Below are 18931 nucleotides of genomic sequence, written 5' to 3' on the forward strand. Positions count from 1 at the left end.
CAACTTTCAACATACAAGTTTTCTTATTTAGCACAATAATGTCACACAATAGGAGAGAGAGAGAGACAGAGAGAGATGGGTTTATCCACAATTCCACAAACTAGGTCATTTCAAGACTAACATATGGTACAATTTTATTTTAATAACTTGCTGGCGCGTAGGGGTCTTAAGCAGTTGGAGGAAAGCGGAGGATCCCCCCCCCCCCGAGGTTGAACAAGCGATTTGCATGTTTTAAACCATTTAAGCCACTACACTCAATTTTATATTGACCATATTACATGTAGATATTTGATCATCAAACTGCCGAGATATGTGGATGGCTTTCCGACCATGTATAGTTCATTCAGGCGGGGCAGCTAAGCATGTGACGGGGCAGTTTCTGGGCAGTGTAAGTGCTAATTACAGTGTAAGTGCTAAATACAATGTAATAAACAAATATTATAGCACTACATTTTATATTGACCATATTCGATATTTGATCATTAAACTGCCCAGATATGTGAATGGCTTTCCGACCGTGCATAGTTCATTTGAGTGGGGCAGCTAACTATGTGACGGATCGGTTTCGGGGCATTGTAAGTGCTAAGTACAGTTTAATAAACAAAAAAAAAAAAATATTTATGACACTACATTTTATATTGACCATATTTCATATTTGACACACTTTATTCACACATGACTGTTCACATTTTTTGTCCCGTTTCCAAGAATTTACTAGCTTCTCCTAGACTTTCTTTTAACACTGGATCCTTGTCTTTAAAATATTGTCTGAACCAGTTAATATGTTCATGTTTATCAGAAACAGATAAATAGGGATTCTTTGATAAACCTACAACCACTAGTTCCATAAAATGACGTATTGGACCTTTTCTAGGAAAATCTGTGATTTGATCATCTAGAAAAACATGTTCATGAAATCCAACTTTAGCTTCTTCCTTCATACCTGTAAATAAAGAAAGGTTCTTTATCAACATAAATCCTAAAAAAGGGAATGAAAATTACATCTTGCTGGCTCACTAACCAAAAGGAACCAGGTTTCATACAGAAGTTGTCTGAGAAAGTTCCTTTGGATTTTTCAATGTGGTTTCCATTCATCGGGGGTGCAGGACAAAAGCGTCTCAAGGCACAGTGTCTAGTGTTTCAGATGGAATGAAAAATCAAGGTCCTGTGTACACATTGCCATGTATGTAAAAGAGGAAATGCTGGTATTTGTTGAGAAAGTTCCTCAGCCCTTTCTGTTGTGGTTCAACCCTTGTCACTAATGCAGGCCAGAGTGCCTGGCAAGGGACAACGTATAGTCGTTAGGATGGTACGAAAAACCGTGGGCTTGTTTACACAATGGTGTATACATTAAAGGTCCCTTGGCAGTTAGCTGTAGCGTGGCTGTCCAAACAAAATTTTCCTTATAGCACACTGCATGCCTTGTCATTAATTAGTCTAGTTGTTGCAAAAAAGTAGGACATTAAACAACATCTTTGACATATATTAGTGGGTTGGTTCAAGATGGTCACTTTGTAGCTTGTGCGTCTTCATGTTAGGAGCAAAACAGTAGGATGTTAAACCTCATTTCATTTCAGTTTGTAGTTTGTACTCCAGTTGCCTAACCGTAAACTGTTACAATATTAGTCCCTTTTGGAACTAATTCTGAACGGATGAAGTCGTCTGACCAATCCTGCCCATCCTTATTAAACTGTGATATAAAAATACTGCTCTGCCTCTACCCCCAAAACATAAACTAAAGACTGCAAGCTGTGCACTCTAGTCTCATAATGGCCCACCATTTCAAACAAATTTTGTGTATGTTTATGAATTAAAAAAATCTACTTAATATAATAATGCTGGATTATTATGCATTTGTGTCGGATGTGGCGAGAAATGATTCCTTTTGACGAACTATTATGATGAATTATGATGAAAAACATAAGGTTAGGACTTAGTAAAGAGATGGAAATGAAATGAAATGGGGTTTAACGTCCTACTGTTCTGCTCCGAACTGGGCTAATGAAGACTGGGACAAAGATGGAGGTAGAATAGTAGTTTCATTAATTTCATATTGCAGCTTAAATAAGGACAGAGAGGAAAGGTCACAGAAAATATTCATTAATCCAAAAGGAACTATTACAATACCTGCTTCATTATCTATAGGAAATGACCACAGTTTTCCATCTTCTGTCCATCTTATCATTTCTTGAAAAGCATTACTTGGTGGAGTACTTGATTTAGTACGCATTTCTTCTTCTAATCTATGTCTTAATGTCTTTGTTCTGTCATATTCACGAGGCGCAACTGGGGCTAGAACCAAAGAAAAAACATCTTTAAAGACATAGCGCTTCTGAAGACATGCATTACATGTAGGTACATAGTTTAGTTTATCTGGCAATAAGTATCGTCAATCCCACCAGTGTTACTTCAGATTATTTTTAAAATTTTAATAGGGATTTACCTTCTGACCAATCAGAAGTAGTGTGTTCATAAGAAATTGACGGTGGGGTTAATGACACAATATACATCTATATTATATACTCCAATCTGAAGTTGAACCAACGATTTCTTTCAAACTTATACAACATAGGTTTATTTTCATGAAATGAAATGATTAAAGTGTAATACAACTATATTGTCTTTTAATCTAACTGATTGACAGAATGATTGGCTACAAATTACAACTAGAGAGAGAGAAATGGGGTTTAATGTCCACTCGACACAAACTAGGTCATTTCGGGACTAACATATGGTTTTAATTCTATTTCAATAATTCAATTGCGCGTAGGGGGCTTTAGCAGTGGGAGGAAACCGGAGGACCCGGATAAAACCCACGAGGTTGGACAGGCGACCCTACTCCTTGTCACGTACAACCGGGGATTCGAAACCACGCCAGTTGACTCAATGACAGACTTTTATGATACAGCACGCACGTGCTAACCATTCGGCCATCCAACCTCCCAAATTACAACTAATCTTAGATCATAATATACATCATTTAAGAAATCCACTTTTTACCTTACAAGTCTAAATAATGGTCCTAAATAACTGGAAATGTTTAATACTTTTTTACTATATTTCTAAAATCTTTTAAATCAATTGGATTTGGGTCAGATATTTCCACAATTTACTTTTTCATGCTATAAATAAATATTAAAATTTAAGGCTTGCCATATTGAAAATATTTATATGTGCCATAAAATTTAATTGAAAGTAATTGAAATGTAATAAGGAAGAACATTAACATTTCCTTAAAGCAGTCATTTAAGGTTGATATTTGATACCATACATGTATATCCTTTCTGGTGAAAACAGGAATTTCAACTGTGTGACCTTATAAAAATAGACTGGGTTCTTATGATGTAAAATCAGCTATCTATATCTAGATATGTCAAGTCCTCCTGGTGCACCCCAATGGGTCATATTTATATAGCGGAAGAACTTTGGTGAAAATGTCATAGCTTTATATCAATTGATATACATATAAGTTATCTAAATCCTTTATACACAAAATGTCTGGTAATAAATAATTTCTATTTTACCTGATTGTTTTGACGGAGGATCAAATATACCCAAGTCCGGTCCTTCAAATAATTCATATTTTGTTCTGAAAAAAATAGAGAAGAGAAATTAATTTTAAAATATATATTTTGACCTGCATATTGACTTGCATGTTCCTAAAGCAACGGCCGCAAGTTTTACAACATCTAGCCATTGCCAGGTTAGTTAGCAATTACCAAACTTATAGGTATGTTAACTCACTTTACCACAGACACGTGAACAATAGCGTTGTCCAATCAGAGGTCTTGGCAAAAACACATTCAAATCAAAAATTGTGACTTTCACGAAACCTTGGCATTGAAGTTTAATGATTGAACAAACCTTGACCTTCGCAGCTCGTTTATCACTTGGTATTCGTGATGATAATTTCTATCCAGGAATCTGAGAGGTCCCCAGCTGGGTCAGTAGCCAATCGTAATTAGTGACGAAATATGCAGGATTTGTTGTAGATTCCATAAAAGGTATATGTTGTAATATGCTAAGTTCTATTATGCATTTGTCTATAATGCAAAATGCAGAATGGGGAAGTGTAATGTGAAAAATATTTCATTTCGTGCCTCTTGGGGTCAAGAAATTACTTTCTAGAGGAACTTACCTAGCACCTTCTCTAACAAGTCTTGATTGTTGTCCAGTCCTATTATTTTCATTACTATTTCTAGTTGTTTTATTTCTTGATTTTCCTGATAAAAAAAGAGAAATTACCTGTATTTAGACTGTGGGGTAAGGCAGACGTACGCCATGAACAAAGTATGAAGGATACCTGGTCAATAGTCTGGATTTCATAAAAGTCGCTGATTGTTAATTCCAATTTTCAGTCAATATCTTATTTTTCACAGCTTAATCCATGCTAAAATTTACTCAAATGCCCACCATAGCACACTGTATGGCGTATTCCCGTCTTATTTAGCTCCATCGGAGCAGAACAATAGGACGTCATATCTTTAAAGAAAACGATTCCTTTTTTTTCTAACGCAGAGATACTTCGAGAGACAGGATTTCATTCCATACATAATTACACAAAAGCCTCAGGCTTTTTCCAAGATGGTCACTCCAAGAAGAACAAAAAAAAGATGAGTAGCGGTTAGTGACCAGTTCCTGCTCCAAAAATGTAATGGAATTAAATGTTTAGATTGTATCTCCTCAGGATTCAACAGCAGAAAAGACCCAGAAAAGGTAAAATACTTCAAATTAGGATATTCAACATAAAACAATATCTCAACCGATTTCTCAAAAAAGTAAATATACTCACCCTTATTATTTTCAAATTGATCTTCTGTAAATCTTTTAACTGTCATATTCACCAGAAGATCTCTGAAGAAAACCAAAAATATTTTACTATATAATCTTTTACCCGTGTTTGGCTGGCACCCACGGTGGATCAGTGGGTAGGACCTTGGCTTCCTAACCTGAAGGACCCATGGGCTGAGAAAGTTTATCTGAATTTTCTAGAGTGGTTCTTCTTTGTCAGTGGTGTAGGACGGAGGGCAACGGGACAACATATATAGTCGTTTGGATGGGAGGGAAAACAAGATGCCATATACACATAGACGTACATGTCAAAGAACGTTCGGCAGACAATAGCACCACTGTTCGGCCACAATAGAACACTATAGGTGTATGCCCTTATTCATTAGCCCAGTCGGAGCAGAACAGTTTGAATTTAAACAACATTTCATTTCCTTTACATGCATATAGAGAGAAATGGGGTTTAACATCCACTCGTCACAAACTAGGCCATTTCGGGACCAACATCATATTTTGCAATTTTTATTTGAATAATTTGTTTGCGCGTAGGGGCCTTTAGCAGTGGGAGGAAATCGGAGGACCCGGAGAAAAATGGGTGGACATGATATGGACCTCAATTTTCCACCCCATTCGAAAGACTATACACTCTTTTCTTGTCAGCTTTACAGGTACTACTGGCAATTGGTACACTGGAATAAATTTTAATAGAGTACAGCCATTTTGTTCTGTAATTTAGAAAACCTCTTCCCATAACAAAGTTCTTCACATAATAAAATTTATTTAAAAATTTAGATAAAGAGCTGGTTGTTCTACCTATAACACTTAAAAAAATAGATAATGCAAAATGATTGAAATTTTATTCAAATTACTTTATTCTGGGTGAAGTTTATTATTGTAGCGTTATTATCGTTATCCATTTTAGCATTAAATCGTTAAATCTCAAGGGTGTTTAAATCTATTTAAATCTTGGCTATCCCACGGTCTTCAGAGTTGATTACAGGCTTGTTAGGTTAAACATACATTATGCAAGAGCTAAATCTTCCTATTGCATGTCTTTCTTTAGGTCTGAAATGTTATCTAAATTATTAATTAGACGTTAATTAACTTATCCGGATCATAATTAACTCTCGATGTCATCGCTAGCCTGCGATATTTACTGGATTAGGATCCGATCTGCTGCTCAACTTTCATTTATGATTAAATCATGAAATGGATAATCAAGACTATGTTTTTTTTATCGTACCCTTTACATTATCTAGTTTTTAACTATTATAGTGAGAACTGCCAACTCTTTATCTAATCTCCCATAATGTATCTTTAATAAATAATAATTTATATAACATTTGAAGTCAAAAGAAAGTCAGTAAGCAGATTTAGCTATTACATCATGCATCTTTAATTGGCTGCATCCTGAGTATTACATGTAATTTACATGTAAAGATATAAATAAGTCCATATCCTTATAATAAGACAGATATGGCTGACAAATATTTATAGACATTGCATTTCCTGATTTTAGATTTATTGAAAGAAGTGATACTACACGAACTAATACAATCTTATAAATTTAGTTTGAACAAATACAAAAATGATCCAAAATGACTTTAATTAAAATAAGAATTTTATAGATTTTAAAGATTTGCTTGAAAACGTTGAGAGAACCCTCAACGAAACATCATCGCTTTAATTAAAATAGTAATTGTGTTCCATATTATGTTTTTGTGTTTATTCCTGTAAGAGCTATATCTGCCTATTACAGGTCTTTCTTTTGGCCTCAAATGTCATATAAATTATTAATCAGACATTAATTAACATGACAAGCCTATAATCAACTCTCAAGAACATCATGAGATGATTGTAATTTTTAATGCATTGAAACACGATCACGATTTAATAATTTACTTTAAAAATGGATAATCAAGACTTTGTTTATTATCGTAGTAAAGGTAGCAATGAAAATCAAGACTACATGTACGTTATTTTTATTAAAATTTTAAACACTGATAACTTTGCTCAGAATAAAGTAATCTGGCAGAAATTTTCAATATTATCCTTTTTCATTACAAGTACCTATTTCTAAACTATTATAGCGAGAACTGTCAGCTATTTATCTAAATCTTAAATAATGCATCTTTAAGTGTTTACATACAGAACTTTAACATATCTCAATAACAAGCCATAATTCAGGAAGTTAAGTTCCGATACATCCAAATATCGAAAGAAACCAAGATATTTGAGAGATAAACCTATATTTTAAGTTTCGTCAAAATCGGATTCAAATTGTGACCTGTAGAGTGTCAACAAACAAATGTGAATGAATACACGGACACACATCCCTCAGACGGACGAACAGGGGTGACGACAATATACATCCATATGAAAATGTGGGCGTATAAAACAGATATATCATTGATATGACATGAACAACAACTGAATCTTTTATATACCGGTAGCATTAAACAGTTATATGTGCTTACCTTGAAGTGGGTGTGGTTGTAGGTTTAACTTCGGAAACAGAAGGACTAGATAGTTTTGTTTGTTTCAAAAGTTGTTGAAGTAGATCACTTTCTGTCTGTGCTGCATCTCCTGCTATTGACTTGGCTACTGATTTCACGGCTGTCTTTAATTCTTCCTCTATTTCACCCCTAAAAACACAAATTAACACAAACATGTGAGGTCAAGAAATAAGTACCTGTGTTTACGGTTACTTGTGTTCCTGAAATAGCGACTGCGAGTTTTACAACATCTGGACGCTGCTAGATAAATTTACAATTCCCGACCTTATCTGTTATGTTATCTGCAGACACGTGAACAGTGGCATCCATTCAGAGATTTTGAGATAGCGACTGCCATGGAAACCTTGACATTGACGAACCTAGAACTTTGCAACTCGATTATCACAGGTAGACATTTTAGCTTGAAAGTGCGAGACTTGGTATTCGCGACGACTTGTACCCAATCGAAATTAGTGCTGAAATATGCAGGGTATTACGTGAAGGCCTTGATAAGATGTACATGTACGTAGTTAAAGCGAGGTCAAGCCTTCTATTGAAGATGACGGTTACTTGGCCCCAGAAAGTCTTTTAGTTCTGTTTAGAGTTAGCGATTTGGTCGGGTAACTGTAATAGTGCTGGCACGATATACATATATCGTTGAATCGATGTATCGCAATTCACCTTCTCATGATTCATGTATTGAATTGTGACATGCTGGATTGATGTATCGTGATTCTTTTTTTTTATGTTTCTTTTTGTTGCTGCAGTCACTCTTAATTATCCATGTCAAACATTATCCATAGGTACACAAACACTCTTTAATTGTTTTGGTCCTTATTTTGATCCACATTAATATCGCGATATAAAACAATTTTTTTCTTCAAGATTGGCAGGACTAAAAATATCAATTATTCATTTTAGTAGAGGTGGTAGATCATTTGATGAATACTCACTTAGGATTTTCTTCATTTCTGTGTTTCTTATTTTCACCACTACCCTTTTCTTTCTGACAAATACTTGATGTTGCTAATCTTCTCCATGATCCTGTCACTAACAGTCTGAAAAGTAGATGAACATTTACATGTACATATGTACAGTACTGTCTTCATGGTGCATTCTTATCTGTATTGTTAGTTGGCATGGATTTACAATTTGTATTGTCCTACATGCAGGGGATACTTAAAAGGAGGCAAGTCTCTAACTTAATATCATCCAAAGTCTACGACATTGCAAACACGACTTATTGGTCAATTTAAATCAACACTGATGTTATTATCTTACCGTGAAAAGATAGGATTCCGATTCCAATATTTAAGACAAAATGAATATTTTAAAATTGGCCCACAAATCATGTGCCAGAATGCTTTCGAGAGCCATTTATAATGAAGTGACTTGATGAACCAGGCTAAACATACCCCACAGATGAATATTACCGATGTAGACTAGAATAACCAGATGCCAAAGACTGACAATCAATTTGGACCCTTCTCGTATTTCGCTGAACATAACTGATTAGAAATTACAGTAAAAACAGAAACGGTTGAATGTAAATCAGTTTATATACATACTTATATTACATAATTATATGCGTTGCGACCCAGTAGTGTCTATTTCTAGGTGCCAAAGCATAAGGGTTTAGCTCCTTTGAACTACTGTCGATTAACCATGGACCTTTTAATACTGTATTATAAGGTCCATGGATTAACCAAAGGCAGCACCTTGAACATGATTACATGGGTTTGAAATGTGAATATTCCTCATAAGAACTCTAGAGATGTGGATGAGTGTACAGGTTTAGGTTAAGTTGTAGCACTATTACACTCAAATCACTCAATGTTTTATCAATGTATGGTGTTTGAGTTCAAGATCGCCCAATCTCACGAATCGTGAAAATCTATTGAAAACAGGTATTTTACAGCTACAATAAATGCATAATCGACCAAATAAGAAATTAATTCGACCAACCACAACTGTGTTTGTTGTGTTTAATTACATCACAGTTCTAATCACACTAACTTAGTTATCAGTAATGACGCATCTGTGACAGTAGCCTACTCCAATTCAATGTTACTCGATAACAATTCTGTCAGTTCAGGCCTAACAATCGAGCAGATCCAAATGACCAGGCTTCGTTGTGTTCAGCGTTTCTGAACTACGCGTAACTTATTAACTACACATTCGTAACGTTCTTACTTCTTCTTTACGAGGGGGGGTTGGATGGCCGAATGGTTAGCACGTGCGCGCTGCACTGTATCATATGGTCTGTCATTGAGTCAACTGGCGGGATTTCGATTCCCCGGTTCAGTACGGGACAAGGAGTAGGGTCGCCTGTCCAACCTCGTGGGTTTTCTCTTGTTTCCTCCCACTGCTAAAGACCCCTACGTGCAAGCGAATGATTGAAATAAAATTGAACCATGCGTTAGTCCCGAAATGACCAAGTTGGTGTCGAGTGGACGTTAAACCTCATTTCTCTCTTTCTGTCTCTCTCTCTTCTTTACACTTTACGACTTACAAAACGGAAAAAGTTACATGTGATGTAGACCTACGGTAACGGTACGTTGTATTAGGTCCTGTTCAGTCATTGACATTAACAGAAAACTGGTGAATACAGACCAGAAGAAATTTAAAAAATGTGTGCAAACCTGCAGTAATTGTTTAATATCCTAATAGACATATTAATTTTTATTGAAATAACCCCCAGAGAAGAATCGCGTGTTAGGCCTACAGTGTTTTACAATTTCTTCTCCATATTGGATTTAAAATTACACACTTGACATACTGGGAAACGAATAAATAAATAAATTGATATTTACTACCCTTGATTAGAATTAAATAGATTTTTATGAGAGTGCTCAAAATGCATAAACTATCTCCAGAATTTTGTATCGAATATTTGATGTATATTATCAGTAAGAAATGGATGTAGACAATTTGCGTTTACTTAAAATTTTGAAATGAATTTGAAATGAACCGGAAATCAAAGAAAACATTGCACGTGATCTCAGTTTGTTTACAATGGTTGATTGAAATTACTTGTAGCAAAAGTAAAAATATATCTAATGGGAAAGGTGTCCTTTCATCATTTATGACAGACGTTCACGACGTGCTGATCTTTTCACAGATAACTTCTGAGAAAACGGGAAATTGTTACGTTTAGTGATAGATAAATAATGAATCAAGAGTCGAAGAGAAGCCAGGGGACAAATTTGTTAAGTAATGTTGATTGGCAAATAAACTGTGTCGAATAATAATAAGACCTAAACTTCTAAATTTGTTTTATTTTAAAGTATAGGCCTACGGTGCAATTCCTTCAACAACATGTATGGTTTTCTTCAATTTCTATGTTTGATACTACTACAAGTAGTCGCCAGTTATGATGGACAATATTATGATGATCAAAGTTCATTGACGGGTGGGACTGTATGGTCAGATGAAGCAGATAATTCTTCCTCTAGTATTATGGATTCCTGTCAAGCCAATCTAATATATTTTGCTGAATCAGCTTCAAATTTTACAAATTGTTTAGTGATGAATTCTAGACCATTTAGATTGTGTGAAGGGTGTGTTATTCCTTACAAGAAAGCAACAGAAATATATCAGGCTTTGTTTGTATGTACATGTATGACATTTGTTTTATTAAATCCTTAAACAGTGTGCATGTTATTAGAATAGCTTTATGTTAATGTTAATAATTCAATATATTTTTTAAGTGTACAAACACTACATGTACATGTATAAAAGGCAGAACTGATCTAATGGATTTGATCCCATGTTTGTATGTACATGTAGAATGGTTCATCAGGATTTTCCAGCAGGGTTCACCCTTGTAAGTGGTGTAGGATGGAGGGCCTGACAAGGGACAATGTATAGTCATTCAGATGGAATGAAAAACCGAGAGCCCGTGCACACATTGACATGCACAATAACCCTTGAAATAAGAGTAGGCCATAGCGTAGATAATAAACCTTAATCTCTCAACCCTCCTTGTTTCGAGATAAGACATAAGGCCATTCATTACCTTCAACGTAGTACATGCGGGAGCGATTCGCACCCGGCATTTGTGAACAAAATTGACAATATTTTGAATAAAAACAACGATTGATTATTGTTATTTATAATATTTCTGCCAGACCCAACTACAATTAAGCATATAATCCTATCTGAAACGGGTACAAATCGTCGTTTTTAAAATCAAGGCGTTAAGCCGTTACTAAGACCGCCATCTTTTTAAACGATACGCTGTCATCATGAAGGCGGGGCTAAATATAAGGCTTTTATAGCAGCCAATCAATAGGGCAATCTAAAGTTCTGTAACTATGAATGGATTTCGATGGCGGTAAATGTCAGACAAAAACAACGCTTTATTAATTTAAACGCGAATATTTGGAGTTAGGCGACAGTTGTGCCACTACATTGGCCTCTATAAGTTTAATTAATCATAATAGCATAAACTTATCTTATTTTAAAGATGTTACATGCATTAATAAAGAAATTGAGTTTGTCACTTGGAACTAAAGGCATCCAATCGTAGCTAATAACAAACACATGAGTATATCTAAACGTTTTTAGCTACGTTCTCGTAGCTAGCCATACCGCTGCTGTCCGGTCAAAATTTTGTGTACGAATCAACCATGGCTTTCAGATTTGTAGTCCATACATGTATAAATGATAAGCATTTTGGCTTGTTAACACTGATTGAATTGTTTTATACATTTACCTGCATATCAAGTCAATATAAAGTTTACTTTGCTATTTAAGCAATGAATAATAGTACCATATTATTAACTTTTAGGATAAGAAGGGTGATGACTGCCATGACAAGTTATTACGTTCAGATAGAATTCAAGCCTTAACTTTAGTTAATAAAAATATGGAAGATGTTTGGAATAATGCTGATTGTGAAAGTAAGTTTTTATCTTTAAGAATTGCTTTTTTCTTTTCTTCTTATTTTTGATCTTGTTTTATCAAGGAGAACCAAATATTGGCCAATATAATAGAAATATGTCAATATTATTCCCAATGTTTGTTGCAGGTTGTTTTGAAAGTATAGATGAAGATAAAGAAACCGGGAATGTTAATTTCACACTAACCAAGGATACTGTGCTCTTTCGCAGATATTATGATACTTTTCGACAATGTCTTAATGCAACACCAGGTGCTGATGTAAGATATATTTTGAATTTAAAATAGTGGTTAAGACCTTTTTTGTTCATTTGGGAGCTGGGTTGGCTCAGCTGTGTCCTATATAGGGGTGAAACTTCAGGTATCACCAAAAAGCCTTTTTTATATGCTTCCCATATGTTCTGGTAACATACCGGTGAAAGGAAATCAAAATCAAAGAATAACTGCAAAAACTGCCGCTTTATGTACAGTAGTGCATCTCAGGTCCATGGGCCTTTTGTGCTAAGATTTAAAAATATTTCTTATTAAAGGCAGTATTTGAGTTCTGTGAAAAAATTAGACAAGTTACAAACAAATTACACAGAAAACACTCATAAGCTGGATTTTTTTTCAAAAATATAATTTTTTACTGCCATGTCATGAAAAATGTACAAAATTTACATGTAGCATCTTTAAAAAAACCCAATTATTTTCCACTTTTTAGATAGCCAGACCGAAAAGGGATATATTTTTAGAAACCCTGGCCAATATACAAACAGAAAAATCACAAATCAGCTGCATTGATTGTAATATTAGAGATCTATACTTAAACATGTATCCCCACCCCCTAAATATGTCACTGACTGAATGAATCTAATCTTTGGTTGCAGAAGTAACATCATCAAAGCAATCTGTCTAATAGCTATGTTTTACCATCCCTGGCTAACATATGTACATATAAACTAAAATATGTGCAATAAATATGAATTATGGTTAAAAATAGGCCTTGATGAAAGAAAAAACTGCCATATTTGGTCTATGACCATCCCTCTCTAACAAAAGGGTCACAGAATACACAATTTTCACAAATTTGGGAAAATTTCAAGGTTTTCAACATCTCAAGGCTCAGAGGCACCATACAAATCTTTATTGCAATTCTTGTGCTGAAGCAAGATGTCTGGACCTTTACATCAATTGCCTGAAAAAATGAAGTCCAAAAAGTAATTATGACAGAGTTGACAAGATGAAGGAGGCCTGAAAAGGAGCAATATTAACATTTAACTGTTCTATAAGTAACATAAATGCAACAATCACCACAAATCCTAGACTTTGATAAGAAAATATTGAACATTAAGCTGACATTTACATTTCTACACCAGTTTTATATTAGGGTGTGGTCTCATTGGCCTGACATGTCTCTGGGTTCTAAGTTTGACTTTAAACAAAAAGGCTTAGAAATTTTTGAAATGTACAAAATAGCTATTTATTAGTGAAAGACAACATTCCTAGCTGTAATTCAACCACAAATTCCAATTACTATCATTTTATTGTCAACACAGGTGCAATTAAATCTCTCAAAACATATTAATGAAAAAGGGTGGGGTGGGGCATTTATAGCCTCTCCTAAGGAAACGGTGGAGTTAAAATTGGGTAGAGAGACTGGAATATTGCTTTCTATGTGATGGAAATGCAAGAATTTAATGTTACAAAGAAGAAAAAAATGCTTGTTCTGGGTAAAACAGTAGCAAACTTGAGCCAACCCCTGTTTTGAACATTTTGTACAAACCCATCTGCTGTACATTATTAACTCAGTTTTACCAATTTTCGATTTTCTGTAGGAAAGCTGGGGCTATTTCTAAACCTGATAAACTTGTAGATCCTATCTAAGTTATATTAGCAATGAAAATCAGATGCATTTTAGACATTTTGACTCATTTGAGTAGTCATGAAAGGATTGATTTCTACATTGAGATGGGGGGAATCCAAAAATTTTCTGTGAATACCCCTTATTTTACACAAAATTTGGTGAAATTATAATACTGTTCACTGTATCTGTGCTTTCTGAGGTTGAATAAGCCAAAATTGGGCATTAAAATATTTTTCTTACTATTAGAAATTAAATAAAAACTGAAAATTGAGAAATTTGCAGTAAAATCACAATTTTTCTCCAAATTTTGATTTTTTTTTTTTAAATTTAACTTTTTTTAGTTTTTCAGTAGTCAAAATATTTTATTCATATTTTCTGAGAGTTTAATCTTCATATTTTCAAAACTAAGGCATATCAGTCTCAGCCTGTCACACATAGACAGGCCACAGATCACTAAACATTTGCCCATTGACTTTAATGTTAATTCTCGTCTATTAGACCGGCTCTAACTTTTTCCCAAATTTTCGTTGGGTAGAACGCTTTCTACCACAGATGGAGCAACATGTGGCAACCTCTTGCCCAAAAGCACGTATGAGGTTCACCATGGAAAACTTGAGATACACAAGCTGGAAGTAGAGACAAGAAAACATGCAATTTCGGACCCTACATTTCAACCTAACCAACCTCTCAACTCTTGTATCCTTCCGCCTCAAAATCATGAATATTCACCAAAACCTGGTAGAAAATGTATTTTCAAACCCTTTTCTTCGATTCTACACCAAAAAGTCAACAAAAATCGCCATGCAAAAGGGGGAAAAAGGGAAAGGGAGAGAAAGACTAAAAATAACTTTTGCCCTACATTCGTGGGTGACGGCATAGAAATATTTGGTGAGCTGTGTCCTATTTACATTTTGCAAGAAACTTGTAAGGATGGAAAATAATCTATAGAATTTCCGTTTTTTGTCATAATTATCGTCTTGATTTTGCGTAAAAGAAGAAATCATGTTATTCAGTAACAATAAGCGAAAAAATGTTACACACATTTTTTTTCGTGTGACATATTTTGTGACACGCAGTCTACAAAATCAACACGCATTTTGCGTGTTTGCGTCCGTCAAATTCGATCCCTGACAATAGAAAGTTTTATTAAGGCATGTTGTTACATTTGGTTACATTACTTTTCTTTCTTTTTCCAGATTCCATTATTATTAAAAAACGGTATTAACAAAACAAATGTTTCAGCATGTATAGTATGTAAACAGAATTATTCATCTTTAAATGCTCACTATGAAACCATAGTGTCTCAAACATTCCAACGTGTATGTATGGATATTATTGATATGGTAAGTGATGATGCTTACTGACAAATGTTAATTCAAAACGGAAACTGGCTATATACCCCATTTTCTTACCCATCATTAGATTCGCTAACATAAGTTCACAAAGCATTCTCAGACTTAAGTTAAGAATTTACTCAACTTACAATCACTGTTTATTAGAAATATCTTTGATCCAGAAACACATAGTTTATTATTGATGTTTTTGGTACATTAAAAGAACAAAAGTTTTATGAAGGGCTATATTTTATTTTTTAACTATTATAGCGGGAACTGCCAACTCTTTATCTACTCTCCCATAATGCCCCTTTAAGTAGACCGTTTTTATATTTTGGAATAAAAACAGCACATATGGTTCTTTTCAAGTGATGTGGGAGTATCTAAGAACCAAAATATTTCTTTTGTTTGGCCTAATTATACGTCTATTAAATGGTTTGAGGAAACTATCAGTGTTTACTCTGTCAGAAGATTGGTGCAAGGCGTTTGGTTTGGTAACTATTGAATGAAGAGTAGGGATTACCTGGTAATATGGAGAGAAAGAGAGTCCACTGGACACAAAATAGGTCATTTCGGAACTAACACATGGTTCAACTTTATTTCAATAATTCGCTTGCGCGTAGGGATCTTTAGTGGGAGGAAACCAGAGGACCCAGAGAAAACCTTGAGGTTGGACAGACAACCCTACTCCAAGGCACGTACAACCCAGAAATCGAAACTCTGCCAGTTGACTCAATGACAGACCTTATGATACACAGATGCTAACCATTCGGCCATCCAACCCCCCAATATGGCCTAAATACAGATGTCAAAGTATGAGGTCAGAGGTAGTGTACGGGTTGCAAGTCAGCTCAATGAAAAATCCAATTAAACCAGAAACTGCTTTGATAGGTTATTTTGAATAGTGACAGGAAAGCTGTGAATGATTACATTTTCCTTTCTAAAGATTGAGCAGCAGTCCAATTGATCACTAAATATTTTTTGTATACTAATGAATTATAATTTGTTTATTTTTTTCAGATGAATTATAGCAGATTAACATGGGGCAATGACTTACAGTGTTCTCATAGACATGGTGATTTGGGACCAATACTAGGCATAACATTTGTTATGTGCATGCTACCAGCAATATTTTATATAAGCAACAGAATATTTGGTGCTGCGCAGGAGAAGAGTATTGTGACACGTAAGTTATTAATGACCATCTAAATTCAGGTATTCTGTGGAAAGGTATGTCTGATTGTTGTGTGGTAATGGATTTCAGACCCCATCATCAAACTTTTTAAGACTTAAGTTTCTAGTTGGAAGTAAGATTGATTGACTGAGAAAAGCTTCTAGATAATAGTTTTATTTTTTATTTTTAAAATTTCCATTGCACTGGATATTGTGCTTGGTAATATTTAGATCTTTCGACATAAAACCCCAAAATATTTGCCCAACCAATTATAAAAGTAAGAGGACAAAGAGCCATATTCACCCATCCTGTTATAAAACTAAGAGGATAAAGCGGCATATATATCGCCCATCGCTTAAGAGTAGTGCACTACTAGTTTGCATAGAAGTTTTTTAACTTTTTCAAAATATGCGAATGCCTACACCATAAGACCATATTTCTTTGTTTATATCAGAAAATGAAACACCATTTATAGAAATATTATGGTCTGAAAAAAAAATTAGTTGAAATTTCCCTCAAGCCACTGCTGCCTTGCCCACAAAGCAACAATATTTGAATAAATCTAAATAAGCACAATCTTGGAAAAAACGTTCTAAATTAACGTGAAATCTGTAATGAGTTTTAGACGTCGACAAAGACTTAAATTTACCTATTTAATTAAAGTGCTGATGTCTCTCTCCTTTGGGGTGAAGTGACTTGATGGGTTTGTTTAGGGCATAAAGGGGGTGGGGGACTCAATTAAAATATTCTGATTGTGAATTACGGAATTATCAATTTGCAGAGATACATGGATCTTTCCATTCACATTTTGATTTTTAAAGCCTTTTTTTTTGTAAATGTGATATATTACCAGAATTCTCTGTAGAATTTTAAAAATTGAGTTGGATTATTTTAAACTCGCTCTACTAGACTGGTTTACTCTCATTATGTTGGGTGGGGGTGGGGGTCGAGAGGCCCCCAAATCTGATTTAAATATTGCTATATCCAGAAATTCTCATATCCCTTAACACTGCTGGAAACTTAAGTTCTCTAAATCTACTACAGACAGATAAATTTACCAGTCTTAAAATAATCTTTCGATTTCATTAGTGCAGTCCGAGCAAAACAGTAGGATGTTAAACCTTATTTCATTTCATTTCATTTCATTTCATTTCATTTCATTTCATTTCATAATAATCTTGGTGTGGAGTTCAAAATCTGATAAAATTCAAGGCTTTAATTTTATTTTCTGTAAGGCAACACCAATTTGATTTTTCATTCTTTGAGTTCTTGATAATAAATTGCCACTTGAATTACGTGAAGAATGTTTTGTTTAAAATTTGGAACTAAAAGCTTCCGAATAGTCCAACTAAGTACTTTTGGTTTTTAAATAAATCATTTTTTCGAAGAAACAAGGACATTTTTACAGGTGTTACTAAAGAACAGAAAAATCAAATCGATGTGGCCTTACAAATCAATTTTTTTTATTTTTTAGAGAAAAGGCTTAAAATGCCAGTAAAAGATTATGGTTCAAGACAAGAACAAAATTTATCAAGTAATTCTTCTTCATCTTAGCAGTGTCTGAAAAAAAAGATAAAAATAGATTTTTCCACAAATGATTTTAATTCAAGTCAAAATGTCAACTTTACAGCATAAACTCTTTATCACAGTCAAATTTAATATCACAGATGTACATTAAATACAATAAATAATTATACAAACACAAATTCAAATGAAAGAGATGAATTATTCCTTTTAATACTCATGTTTTCTTACTTTTATGTACAGTGCAGTTATAGAACCAAATCAAAGAAATCATGCATTCTTAATTTTGTTATTTTTTTTTTAATTTATACCAATATTTAATACATGTGCTTATTAAATAAGTTTTAAATAATAAAAGAGTATAAATATGATTAAATGTTATTGTATAACTATCACAGTCTAATTATTCAGGAGTAATTTGTGAGGAAAACCTATTAGAGGTTTCCTTAAAAATTCTTTCGACCTTATGCAGTGTATTCAATGAAAAGTCAGAGAAGTCCTGCATGTCGTTAATATTGACCCAGCTGCTTAGAGGGCAAATTAAAGGTTTCTTCATTAAGGCTTCTGACCTAATGCAGAGTATTGAATGAAGAGTCACAGAAGTTATACATTTCAAATAAATATTCACCCAACTTATAATAGTAACTGCAGTAATACAGGCAAACAAAACCGACAAGACAAACCTTTGGACAAGGCAAACTACATAGATAAGAGGGAACAATTAAGAGTTTTTTCTTGATAAAGCTCCCGACCTAATGCAGAATATTAAATATTGTGTTATGCCCTTGCGTGTCATATAACAGAAAATGTTGAATCATCTTCTCAGAGGATAAACTTAGATGTTTTCTTATTTAAAAAGGCTCTAGAT

General features: G+C 34.2%; 2 protein-coding genes across 3 annotated transcripts in view; one reads left to right on the plus strand and one right to left on the minus strand.

Annotated features, from left to right (window-relative positions):
* Positions 1-615: 615 nt before the first annotated feature.
* LOC126811766 (28S ribosomal protein S31, mitochondrial) overlaps positions 616-18931 on the minus strand; it is a 101128-nt gene continuing 82812 nt past the window's right edge. The window contains exons 2-9 of one of the 2 annotated variants that reach the window (XM_056098581.1): positions 9926-9996; positions 8237-8341; positions 7266-7433; positions 4793-4854; positions 4139-4223; positions 3525-3589; positions 2128-2292; positions 616-943 (exon numbers count right to left, since the gene is read on the minus strand). In XM_056098581.1, coding sequence (XP_055954556.1) covers positions 684-943; positions 2128-2292; positions 3525-3589; positions 4139-4223; positions 4793-4854; positions 7266-7433; positions 8237-8341; positions 9926-9957 — 942 coding nt within the window. In that variant the 5' untranslated portion in view covers positions 9958-9996 and the 3' untranslated portion in view covers positions 616-683. Of the gene's footprint in view, positions 944-2127; positions 2293-3524; positions 3590-4138; positions 4224-4792; positions 4855-7265; positions 7434-8236; positions 8342-9925; positions 10046-18931 lie in introns of those variants that run through there. The other variant, XM_050537658.2, reaches the window with a different exon arrangement.
* Positions 10273-18403, plus strand: LOC126811767 (osteopetrosis-associated transmembrane protein 1). The gene is made up of 6 exons (XM_050537659.2): positions 10273-10892; positions 12076-12187; positions 12316-12446; positions 15228-15374; positions 16386-16551; positions 18014-18403. Exons 1-6 carry the CDS (start codon positions 10602-10604, stop codon positions 18091-18093), a joined length of 927 nt encoding a protein of 308 aa, XP_050393616.1. The 5' UTR covers positions 10273-10601; the 3' UTR covers positions 18094-18403.

The sequence above is a fragment of the Patella vulgata genome, chromosome 2, assembly GCF_932274485.2.
Source record: "Patella vulgata chromosome 2, xgPatVulg1.2, whole genome shotgun sequence".
In the NCBI taxonomy this organism is placed as follows: domain Eukaryota; kingdom Metazoa; phylum Mollusca; class Gastropoda; family Patellidae; genus Patella; species Patella vulgata.

Excerpts from the sequence above, each read along its gene's own strand:
- LOC126811767 (XM_050537659.2), top strand. The coding sequence starts at position 10,602 with ATGTATGGTTTTCTTCAATTTCTATGTTTGATACTACTACAAGTAGTC. Across the intron at positions 10,893-12,075 it reads AAATATATCAGGCTTTGTTT|GATAAGAAGGGTGATGACTG; the intron begins GTATGTACATGT and ends ATTAACTTTTAG. Across the intron at positions 15,375-16,385 it reads GTATGGATATTATTGATATG|ATGAATTATAGCAGATTAAC; the intron begins GTAAGTGATGAT and ends TATTTTTTTCAG.